Source organism: Lonchura striata, chromosome 8 (assembly GCF_046129695.1).
Source record: "Lonchura striata isolate bLonStr1 chromosome 8, bLonStr1.mat, whole genome shotgun sequence".
NCBI lineage: Eukaryota > Metazoa > Chordata > Aves > Passeriformes > Estrildidae > Lonchura > Lonchura striata.
Window position 1 is genome coordinate 20,106,772 of NC_134610.1, and position 12,031 is coordinate 20,118,802.

The 12,031-nt window shown below is 52.8% G+C and overlaps 1 protein-coding gene across 1 annotated transcript in view; it reads left to right on the top strand.

Annotated features, from left to right (window-relative positions):
• The first annotated feature begins 1,428 nt into the window (after window positions 1-1,428).
• GAD1 (glutamate decarboxylase 1) overlaps window positions 1,429-12,031 on the top strand; it is a 33,290-nt gene continuing 22,687 nt past the window's right edge. Inside the window, exons 1-5 of the mRNA XM_021534786.3 lie at window positions 1,429-1,725; window positions 2,865-3,010; window positions 4,743-4,805; window positions 9,863-10,021; window positions 10,720-10,962. Of these exons, the coding sequence (XP_021390461.1) occupies window positions 2,941-3,010; window positions 4,743-4,805; window positions 9,863-10,021; window positions 10,720-10,962 (535 nt within the window). The 5' untranslated portion in view covers window positions 1,429-1,725; window positions 2,865-2,940. The remainder of the gene's footprint in view (window positions 1,726-2,864; window positions 3,011-4,742; window positions 4,806-9,862; window positions 10,022-10,719; window positions 10,963-12,031) is intronic.

Sequence of the window (12,031 nt, forward strand, 5' to 3'; positions counted from 1 at the left end):
GGAGAGCCGGGAGCGCCGGGCTCCTCGAGGTGCTGGAAAGTGCGGGTCTCAGATTCTACGAGGATGTAAATATCTATGTTAAACCATGTCTGTTTACTCCGGACACACGCGCTTCTGGAAAGCCAGAAGGAAAGGAAAAATTTGTGTGTCGGGAATACACCCAGCCGGGTCGTGCCTCAAAGTGACTGATGGCTTAGGGGTTCTTTGTGTGGTCGTTCGTTGACTTTTTGTATTGCAGTCCTGCCATTACTTCCTTTGAACGTTTGTTTACATTATAAAGACTATTAGTTACAGTTATATTATTATTACTTCCACTCTGCACTGAGCAATTGTCTTGCTCAATTGGTTGAAACCAGCTTTAAAATGATAGTCTAGATACGAGAAAAGGTCATGTTAGCTAGGGCCATTAATATCTGTAAAGCTATGTTTAAAAACTGGCCTTTGTGCTGTCGGTGTTTTTGTTATATGTCCAGTTCCTAGAGAGCAAGTGTGCTTGACAAAGCAGTTGTCTTGGCTACTTAATACTGTCTGTCGGATGGTTTCCTTTACCAAACGGGCTTGTAAGTTTTTGCTTTTGCCTCGAGTCCTTCAGAAAGGACACAGCCCTGATGCTCATTGCACTGCCTAGCATCTACTGCATAAGATGAAATTCTCTGGCTCCATCAGACTGTTTCCCCTCCTCTCTTCTTATTGCGGATTCCTCCCAGCCCCTTATGTGGCATCTTTTTGAGAAGGGTTTGATTTAGGCATCTGCATAGCTACCGTGACATGCTGAAATACAGCACCGTGGTCACAACCATAAAATGTTGGCTAAGCATATTCAGGGTGTGGGATAGAGTAACGCAGACATGGGGTTGTCAGGGGTATGAAAAGCTCGTTATCTTAATGTTTCTGGTTTTAGCAAAGGGATGTCTGGTATAAAATCGTAATCTAAGGGTAAGTCACAGGCATCCAGGTGTTCCCCTTCAGCGGTACCCGTGCCTCTGCCACCCTCTGGCGGGGAGGAGCGGGGCGAGCCGCGGGAACCACGGACTGAGCCAGCGGGTCACATCAGACCCTCAGCACGGCGGAGCGGGGGACAGGGGGTGTTGCTAAGCTACAATTCACACGAACCCCGCCCGGCTCATTCGAGTCTCGCACCATGCTCAGGGAAAGGCCGGGACGGGAGTTCGGCCGCGTCGCCTCACCGGTGCGCCGATGTGTACGGTGCCTATTAGCACAGCTGGCGACCTCGGGTCAAGCCGGTGCTGTCTAGGGGAAACCTCTGGATCCATCCGCACGAGGTGCTCGACGAGGGGCTCGCACGGCAGAACCGCCTGCCTGGGGTGCCGCCCCTGCCGCGGCTGGACAGCCCCACCCGCCGCGGGAGTCAGCCCCGCCGCCCCGGGGCGAAGCAGACCAGCGACAGCAGCCGGGGCCGGTGGGCCGCCCTTCCCCGCCCCAGCCGGCCGCCCCAGCGGTCCCCAGCCCCCGTGCGGAGTGGAGGCGGTGGCGGCAGTCCTGTGACTCATGCCTGCGTCGAAGCAGATCAACTGGCGATTCACGCTTTTAAAAAAGCAAATCCGAGCACTTCTGGGAAAAAAGGTCATCTCGCATTAAATTCCGCGGCGCGATTGATATTCCGACGTCGTTTCTGGCAGAGTTTATAAGCGGCGGGTCGCTCCCAGGCTAGAGTCGTCCTGCCAACCTGGACTACGGCAATAAGAGTGTGCGCTCGCCTCCTCGGTAAGTGTCCTCTAAACAGCATCCTGGGGTTTTTTCAAGCCTTTGGGAACCTCTGGAGCATTTTTTCTCCCACAAATCGGTTTTGGTCGCTGTCGTATGAATAGAGGAATAACGGGTTTTTTTGATACCGCCCTAGACATAGTGTTAACCTGTTACTTCACTTCTAGGCATTGTCTAGAAAATATCTTCTGCTTATGGCTGTTTTCTTTCTCGTCTTAAAAAATTTACCTACCTGTTCTCCATTGAAATCATTGATCCGTTGCGTTTACACGCGGGTGTAAATCCACCCAGCAGTGGAAATGAATCGGTAGCTACCGATTTGAAAAAAGCCGCTAACAAAGAAAGCGTTCTTTCGTTACCGCGACCTTCATTTTCTTTACAAGGAGAAGAAAATAAATCGCAGGTAGACGTGGGGACAAAGAGACGAGCTGGGCAGTGACCCGGCAATTCTCGATCAGCGACCCTGTATTGGTTATCGGAACGCCGTGTCCGCCAGGAAAGAGCTGAACATCTGGCGAGGAGAGAGGGCTGCTCCTACTCCTTCCCTTCCCCAGACAGACATGCCTCTCCTGCCATTTGCGCCGCAAAAGCGAGCACGGGCACGGGAGATCGCTGGTTAGTGCTGGAGCACAGAGTGGCCCCGGTTTGCTGAAACATGTGTGTGTAAATTCACATGTATGTGGCGCCTGTCATTGGACCTGGGCAAAACGCACCTTTGTTGTGGCGGGGTTTTGTCTGTCAGTCTTTCCTGAATGCTCAGCCTGACGTGTGTTTGGTAAAGCCCAGAAGCGGGCTGTGTTTGGGATTGTAGGTCGTTTGGGCTGGTGATTTCGAAGTCCGCTTTGCACGTTGGTCTCCATTTGATGCGAGCCGTATAACTGCCCTGCTCAGTGGCCACCGATATAATTGCTATAGGCTTCATGCTCTGCTAAATCCGTCATTCAGGCGCGGGGGGTAGCGCCCTGGAATCTAGGGAAGGGAAGATTTTGCTCTTCAGTCTGTCGAGGCATTTTCCCGGTTCGGCCGGTCCTGCCGCCGCCTCGGGACCTGCGCGGCTGCCGCCCGCTGACGTCTAGACGGGACTCTGGTGCGGTGCTCCAGGAGACTAGACTACTAAACCCGCCTGTTCTTCCTTCCAGCAAATTCCTTGCTGCCCACCCCTCAGAGGAATATCGAGGAAATACGAGCTCCGAGGACCGGGGCTTTTCTGAAGGGATGGCTTCCTCTGCTCCCTCGTCCTCCAACGATGCTCCGGACCCCACCCCACCTAATCTGCGACCTACAAGTAGGTTTTGCTATTTTCCTCGTTTTAAGTGTTTTGGAGGCTTTCTCCATTTAGGCTCAGAAAGACCAGTTTCGAAACGAAATGATACATCTATGAAGCCTTGTTCCGCGCCATTAAGCAAGGTGCGGAAAGTGCTCTACACAAAGAAACCATCTTCCTATTGGGAACAGGAGAGGTCGGTCCGTGGCGAGTAAAACGCTGTGAGGAAAAGCCCACCTTACTGGCCAACGTTGTCTTTATCTTACAAACACGTTTGAGAGATACAGGCAATAAACTGACCTCCCAGATGAACAACAAAATCGGGATGTTGGAAGGGGTGAGGAGAAAACAAATCAGTTAAAGGGCGAAGTTACACCAGGGTATTAAAGCAGGTGTCTCCCAGCTACATTTTATAAATGCTAATGCTGCAGCTTCTTTTCAGCCTACGCTGAAGCCTGTAATCAAGCGAAATTTGGATGCTAATTGCAGCTTTTCAAAGCGTTATATTCCTAATTGCTCTGAATTCGCCTTGAGTTATTGAGGTGTGAGTGGGAAGCAGAGGCTGCTGCAGGTGGATAGAGAATCAGTTTATAAGCCCTGCCAGGCAGTTCAGACCATTGCCTACAGGAAAAAAAAATTAAAACCCGAACAATAAGAGGCTCGATGTTATGAAGCATCAGAGACAAAGAGCGGGCCAACACTAAGAAATGATAGGTTGTCAGGGACAGCAGAGCAGGTAATAGCTTTTACCCTGAAAGCAGTCCGAGACACGGAGCATCGGAGTCATTATTGTCATTATTCTGAAACTGGAAAAAACGGGAAAGGGGGCGAACGGCAGAACTGGGTCTTGTTTCAGGCGCGCGTGGCAGGCACTGCTGCCTTCGACTGAGGTGTCACACAGAGAAATCGAATTAATTGGCAACACAGCTAAAACAAAGATAACCGCTGGCAGCAGCATCCTGCCCTGCCCACACGGGCTCCCCACCCCCGGGCGCGGGCAGCGCCCCTGCCGAGAGGGTCCCTCCGCGCGGTCGGGAGCGCCTTGGCTCTTCCCCCTCCCCGAGAGTCAGGCCGCTGCCTCCGTGCTTGGGTGAGCCGTCTGAAACCTTCTCCCCCCACGCCACGTCAGCCACCCCCGGCCCCCGCTCGCCCTCTGGGTCCGTCGCTACTGGACTTGCGGCTGCCCCGTGCCGTGAGCGACGAACGGGAGAGGCTCGGTAGTGCCTGTGGCCGCGGCTGGCGCACCCTCCACCTCGGTCCTGGGCTTCGTTCCCCGCTTCCCGTGGGCTCAGCTGGGGCCGACCGGGGCGTGTCCGAGCCACGACTCGAGGGGCTGGGAATCAGCCTGTTCCCTCTGGGGGTGCGGTCCCAGTAGGGCCGTCGGGTGCCCCGTCAGTCCGTCCGAGGCTCAATGATGCGAGTCCGATCATCTAGTCAAATACTATTTTTCACCCAATTAATTCCTGAACTCTTTTGTGACCCCATTTCACGCCACTTTATTTTAAGCTGCTGCTTCCCTGGAGCCCCGCCAGTAAATGATGAGATGTCGGGTCCCGGGTGCCTTCGCCTCTCCTCTGGGCAGGCCAGCATGTCACCTCGCTGTCGTTCGAGCCTCAGCTGCCCCGCGCCCAGCGCCGCCGGGCTCGGTGTCAGCCGTTTCTCACGGCTATGGAGCCGTGCGGGGGACCGGGGTGGGGCGCGGCGGCCGGACAGCCCCGCCGCCCCAGGGGAACAACTCTGCTCTCTCTTCCAGCTTACGACTCATGGTGCGGCGTGGCTCACGGGTGCACCAGGAAGATCGGGCTGAAGATATGCGGTAAGTGCGGCCGTGCCTCCCCGTACGACACCCCGCACACCCACGCGTGACGACGCGGTCGCCCCAGCGGGGGCAGCCCCGGCCGCCCGCCGGCCCTGGCTCGGCCGCCCCCTGCCGGCCGCAGGGCGGCTCCGCGGCCCCGGCCCCGCCGCTGTGCCCTCCCGTGGGCCGTCCGCGGCCGAGGTTCTGTCCGCCGGGGGAGGGACGGCGGCGGCCCCGCTGCCCCTCCTGCCACATACGGGCTCCGGGCGAAGAAAGCTCAGGACCCGCCGGAGAGGCCGGAGGAAAACCGGGGGGTGGGGGGCCGGTTCGCCGCCTCTCACTGTCTGGGATTTTTCAGCCTTATCTGACTAGAAAATACGGATCTCCTGGGAAAAAAAAAAAAAAGATTAACGAGAGCCTTATTAAAGAGCAATTCGTCAGCTTGCTGTTCTGGTAAGATAGCGCTGGCAGCCAGTCAGCGCTCAGGCACATGAAATGCAGAAGGGAAACAAATGCACAATCGGATCGCAACGTTATAGCAAGAGATTCATTTGCAGATAACAAGCTGTCTTCCTTCTCTAGATATCTCAGTAGCGCCTTCGCTTTCAGAGACTAACAGTCAAATCTTTATATTCTGATGGGGGAATCATTCCGTTTAGCCCATACCCCTTACGCATAGAAATTATTTTCTCTTTTCCCCCTCTGTCTCTTTTGAGGGGATGGGAAATATGTCGTGGGAGAAACTAACCTCTTTTCGATGCAAAGGAGCATTTAAACCTCTTTCCCTGCTTGGTCGAGGCGAAGTTCATTCATTAAGCGTTTTGTCACCTGGAAGTTTGAACGGAAAAAGAATCAGGGTGCAAATGTTTAGCCCTGTGTCTGTGAGAGATTTCACTGGTAGCCGCTGGCGACATTAACGAGTAGTCGCTCAGTTCTATAAATAGCTCCTGATCTGGGTTTAATGGACCATTTCCCTACCAGTCCCCTCAGTGGCTGGAGCGATCGGCATTTTCACCATCATTTTAATTTAGCCCGGCAAGCAGAACTGATAAAGTAACGCGCATTTAGGCTTGCTCCGTGTTGCTAGACTACGGGGGTTAGAGAAGGACAGCGCCGCTTCTCTCAATGAGCTCAAATACTTGAAAATTGAATATCCCACCATTTTGGATTTGAGAAGGACATAAGAGAGTGTAGTGAAGGCTTTGTGAAGGGAGTTCAAGACAGGCTGTATTTCTGGTTGTGGTTTCTTGCTCAGTTTTCCTTTACTGGTTCTTTTCTGTTTTATACGAAGAATATACTCTGAATAGTGAGCAATGCCGTTTTGGAATACTCAGATTTGATCAGGACCACTGTTTTTGCTTGTATGGGCTCTCCCATTTGACTGGAACACCTTCACAAAGACACAGGGAAGGTTGCCAATGGTAAACAGAGTGAGGTATTAAGGTTGCTAAGAATCCTAATTAAACATGCTAAACGAGTTGACATTTGACTGTTGCAGGTGATACCTTCTTGTCCTTACCTTTCACAAGATATCATTCCGGACCCTAAATATTGTATAGTCACAAAGGCGCCTTGGAATTGTTCCTTTTGTGCATATCACACTGAAGTCGATTAATTTTGAATGGGTTTGACACTTTCAATAATTTCGTAGCCAAGATGTATGTAATTTCTTCATAAATAACTGAGCGATTTAAGGATTAGTTTTTTTTCCTTTTCTGGTTGAAAGCCACTGCCTGAAAAGAGCGCTGCCGCTTCTGCTACCCCCACCCCTCCCGACCCCTTCCCCCCCCCCATTCATCACTGCACATATCCACCTAAAAAAAACCAAACAAACAAAAACCAAAACCAAAACTAAACCCCTATTTTAAGCAGTTTAATGAACTGTCACGGTGGCCAAAATATGGGCAGATTTCCCCATATATCTGGATTTGTATGCTACACTCCCACCGTGGCAATTGTTATTGCTGAGACTGATCCTGTTGACTTTTGGCACCAGTGGAATGCTTAACGTAGAAAAAATTGCTCCGGCGCGTCTCCTGTTTGGCCTCGGCCAGCTGATGATTCCAAACCCAGTGAGCAACGCGGGCGAGTGGGGCTTTCAAAGCAGCCATGCATGTTGGAAACTGGGCTCGTCTCCGGAGTTCGAGAGATTTTTGCTGCCAAGCATAATTTACGTAGGTGGTGCTAAACACCCCGACCGCGGCGGGGTCCAGGATTCCTGTAGCCGCCACCGCCGTGCACCTCCCGATGGCTGCGGTGCGCGCCGGGACCCGGCAGGTCTGTCCCCGCCTCCCCCCAGGGCTGCGGTGCCGAGGGGGCTCACACACCTGCCCTGTGCGAGGCCTGATGTGAAATCACGTTGAATTTGTGGTCACGTTGCGCACCGAGGTACTCCCTGGTGTCGCTCGGCTCTTGAAAACTCGGTCTCTTAAAGCACATCGATGAAAATGCACCTGCGGAACGGACCTACTGCTGAAAAAGGCTGCGCTCTCCGCTGTTCCAGGAGAAGCAGAGTGGACATTAATTCATACTTTGCTATTTGCTGGAACTCTCCTGCACCGGCCTCGCTTTTTAAGCAGGATACAGAAGAAAGGTCGGCTACAGTCATGCGCTTCTCCCCGGGAGCGGAAGGGGCCTTCAAGGGCCGGCTGTTACCCTTCTCTGCAGACCGCGAACGTCCCACACCCTCCCAGGGAGGGGCTCGGCAGACGAGATGGTCCGGCTGCTCCGGAGCGGGGGCTGTCCTTGCCCCACGGGCCCCCCGTTATGCCGAGTCTCCAGGTCCACGAGACACTGCCGTGGCACGTTACCGGATGGGCTGATGTCGGCCGGCAGCGCGATCCTGCCTTCAGGCTGTTTTCGTCCTCTAATCCTCGCCCTCGAGCCTCCCCAGCGCGGCCGCGCAGCCCCACGAGGCGCGGGCGGACAGGCCCCGTGCGCGGCCGCTTCGAGCCCCAGCTGATCCTCGGCTCCGGGGCACGGCGGGTCCGGGGAGCCTCCGCGGGGAAGAACAGCCGCAGAGACGTTCGGGCAAGGACTGAGCTCCCTGCCCGCAGCGTCTAGTTAGGGCAGACCCTTCAGCGAAGCCACGGCCTCGCTGGGCCCGATGAGAGTTGAACTGGAGGCAACTGCAGCCTTTGTTACTGAACGAACTCCCTCCTTCCCACCCCTCGTCTGCACGCCGAGGGGAGCGCCAGTTGTACGAGGAGCACGGCTCTCGGGGCAAGCGGAACGCGGCTGTTCCTACAGGCGTCTCTTCTCACGGAACTCGTCCCACTTGAGCATCCCTACTGAGAGCCTGAAAAAAAGACGGGTGGGGGGAAAACAAAGCAAAATGAAGCCCCAGGACCTGGTAAAAGAGGATCCATAATTCAGTTTAGACTGCACCTGCTTGGATATCAGCTGCTTCTCCTAATGAGCAGGCAAATAGCTCTAGCTGTTGCAGGAGCTAATGATCGCTGCAAGAGCCATTAGAAGCAGCAAAATCATACCTAAACATTACATTTTTAAATATATATATATATATATATATATATGGCTACTCTTAACTTACACACGAAGAGTTTCCCTTAAATAGTCTTTGTCTCATTCGTAAAAGCATCACAGGAAAAGACTAATCAGTAGAAGACCAGAATTAAAAGGCAAAATGTGAGATGTTCACTGAAAGTATGGCTCTGACAAACTTACCTGTGAGCGATCCTCCTGGAGACTCGTCTGGGTACCCGACTGATGCAGAAGGGCCTGCCAGCCAAGTGCTCCAATTTCGATAGCTCTGTTGTGCCTGCCTGGCTGGCAGCACGGTCCGAGGCACAGGTACCGCGCCGGCTGCAATTGGCCCAGCAGCTCACTGCCGCCCGCTTTTCTCCTCCGACGTTCAGCCCCTATGCCTGCCCAAGATGCAGGGGTCCCGCATGGCCCGTATGGAGGTGTCCACAGTCCCGGTCCGCCGTCACGGCTCCGGAGAGCAGCGACACATGGCCGGAAAGCGGAGGGCGTTGAAGAGAAGTGGTGTCGGGGAACTTGAATGAGGGAACTCAGGACGTTGTTTTTCCTCCCTGCTAAGCCCTCCTCTCTGGCGGATATCCCCAGCCGCGACGAGCCTTGTTTTCGATTGTTGCTTGTTTTAAAAGGAAATAAATAATAAAGGAGACCGGCACCACCGTAGTGCCTCTTCCAAACATATAGGCACACTCGGTGCAACCCGGAAGGTCAAAATCCAATGCTTTCCTTAATGACAAAAAGCCCGATACTATGAGTGTTTTTGTGGGCATCATAAATTTAATGTATCAAATCCATAAAATTAATTGTTCTCCCTGCCGTGTTAAAGCAGACGTCATTACTCGCCGCGGACTCTGCGTGGCTCCTGCCCCAATGATTCTTGGGGTGAGTGGGTTTATTATTGCTGTGACATATAACAGCAGCACTTGTGTTCGGGTTCTGGGTGCCAAAGATGCGTTTCCGGTGAGAGTGGAGCTCTTAAAACCTCCGGGGATGATTACTGTTAGCATCAAAGCATCTTTTCAGGTGGAAAATCCGCATCAGTACTTACTGATAATAGGGAGGTGGGATTATGTGGGTACTACTGGTATCCTCAGAGTTCTAACACTCTCAGGACAGATGCTCCAGAATGGCTGCTTGCTCTCATGCCTTTTGTGCGTGAGAGCACCACGAGGAGAACTGAAAATGGCCCTGATTTTAATCATACATCATTGCCCCTGTCTGCTAGGTCCATAAACTTCGCCTGCAGGCTGAAATAGCATTGACTCATCTTGAACTCTCTTCCAGTGGCTGATTACTGAAGTGGAATCTGTCTGATCGACTTAATAAGAATTTACCACTGCACTAAATGACGAGATTTTGTTTTTTGCATGGCTGCGTTTTTGCAGTTGATGGCATTTTGAACTCTCCCTCCTGGAGGCAAATAATCCCCATAAATACCCTTATTCCTGACCTCATTAGTCAGATCTAGAGCCAATACCACTTTTAGCTGTTGTCTAGAGAGCTGCTTTAGATATTTCTAAACATGTTGGGAAGTGAGAAAACTCTGACCTGTGCACCTTGCAATAATAATGTAGGGTTCCTGCAAAGGACCAACAGCCTGGAAGACAAGGGCCGGATTGTCAGCTCTCTGAAGGAAAGGCAGTCCTCCAAGAGCCTGCTGGCGTGCGAGAACAGTGAGAAGGAATCCAGGTTCCGGCGCACCGAGACAGACTTTTCCAATCTGTATGCCAGAGGTAAACATTTTACAGTTTCTCCTTGCTCCAGCTCAGGCATGTCCCTTAGTAGTCTTGACCTCATCTCCCCTGGAAGTGCAGCTGTGTTCAGACCGTGCTTTTCCTTGGCTGTTTTTGAAGTTCTGTGTCTGTGTTTTTTGGTAGCTGCACTGGCGATGTATGCTAGCTGCCTGAAAAGCAGTTTTACGTACTTTAGGCTGATCATCTGCAGTTCAGCTTCAGTGGTTCCAGGGTTTCTCCACATCCAGCATCTGGGAGGAGAGTAATTCTGGTTTTATCCTCTTTAGTAAACCAGTAATTAAGCACCTGTGATTGCTGGTACAGGGCCATTGCAAGAAGGGTGGGAAAAAGAAAGCAATCCTTTTGCAGGGTGGAGGTGGGGACGTTGCAAGGTAAGGACAGGTGCAGATTTCGGGTACTTTTGACCCATAGAAGGTGAGTGCCTCGTGTCACACAACCTTTGCGTTGCAGGGTGTGCTTGTAGGCCAGGGAGCCTTGGAGGTATCTCTGCTGTTGCCGTGGGCGACCTAGGCTCGCCCTTCTCCACGGGGTGAGAGGGACTGGGAGTCTGCCTGGCTGCAACCAGGCAGCGCTGGGACCGCAGCTTCCAGGTCCTTGGAACACTGCGGGCAGCTGAGGCTGGTTCATCTCTGCTTCTCTCTCCCAAAGCAAGTGCTGACAGGTGGTTTGCCCCACAGATTTGTTGCCCTCCAAGAATGGTGAGGAGCAGACCATGCAGTTTCTGCTGGAGGTTGTGGACATCCTTCTCAACTACGTGAAGAAGACTTTTGACAGATCCACCAAAGTGCTGGACTTCCACCACCCACACCAGCTCCTGGAGGGTATGGAGGGTTTCAACCTGGAGCTTTCAGACAACCCTGAATCCCTGGAGCAGATTCTGGTGGATTGTCGGGACACACTGAAATACGGAGTGAGAACAGGTAGGTTTTTGCACACTACTCTGTGGCCAGTCCCTTCTGGGGCTTTTCTCAGGCTCACGGTGAAGAGAGCTTGACAGCTCATGGAGGTAAGCCCACACCCTCTCTACACCCGTGACTGTGCTCCGTGCAGGCTCGGCTGCAGGGCTGGCTGCAGGCTCTGGAAATGTTTCTGCTTAGAAACGTTCTTTACTGATGACCATTGGTCCCTGCCGGGTAGGGCTCAGTGCTGTTTTTAGAGCACAAAAACAAGTTTTTAAGACGTAATCTCTTTCACTTGATGAAACGTGAGCTGTCTGTATCTCCGGGGAGCAATATCATTAGGTAAATGAGGGCATAAATGACACAGATTTTGCAATTTTTCTTTTTTATGTTCATCAAATGTTTAATGAAAAGGGGACTAAAATCCTAGGAATCATCAATAAAGGAACCCTGTGGATTTCAACCCATTACCCAGGAGCCCTGCCCGTCCAGGTCCTTCTGAATCAGACAGAAATCCTGGCTTGTAATCACTTATTTTACTGGGTGAGCTGTAGCCAGGATCTAGAGCAAAGTCAATGCTCTTTCAGGCTGTGCTGTTTGGCCTGAAATGTTTTACATTGGATCCACAGGAATCTTGGCTGGCAACTATCCCTGACTGCCGTACGTATCCAAGCGGGTCAGGAGCTGGAGCGGTAATGGAGCGCGCCGAGTTTCCTGTCCCTTGCTGCAGCGTTTCATGGCTGCTGAGCTCCGGCCGGCCGGCTGCCCTCTTCGGCAGGGTTCGGCTCGACCGCAGCGGGCGGAGATCTCCCCGCGGGGCCGGAGCGGCGGGAGCTCAGACCGGGAGGCTGCTTCCCGGCAGTCTCCGGCCGGGCAGCTGCGAGCCACGGCTCCTGAAGGACGGGCCGCAGCTTTCTCTTGTGGATAGTTTTCAAGGAGCAAAATCTTGACAACAGATGTGGCGGGTAGAGTTCTGTCCTTTTTCCTATTTACATGATGGTTTGATCGATTCAGTGGAGTCGGGGCATACTTTGATTTTTGTACTCTTAATCAAAGGGGAGAGTGTTTCACTCCCAAACGCGTGGGTTGT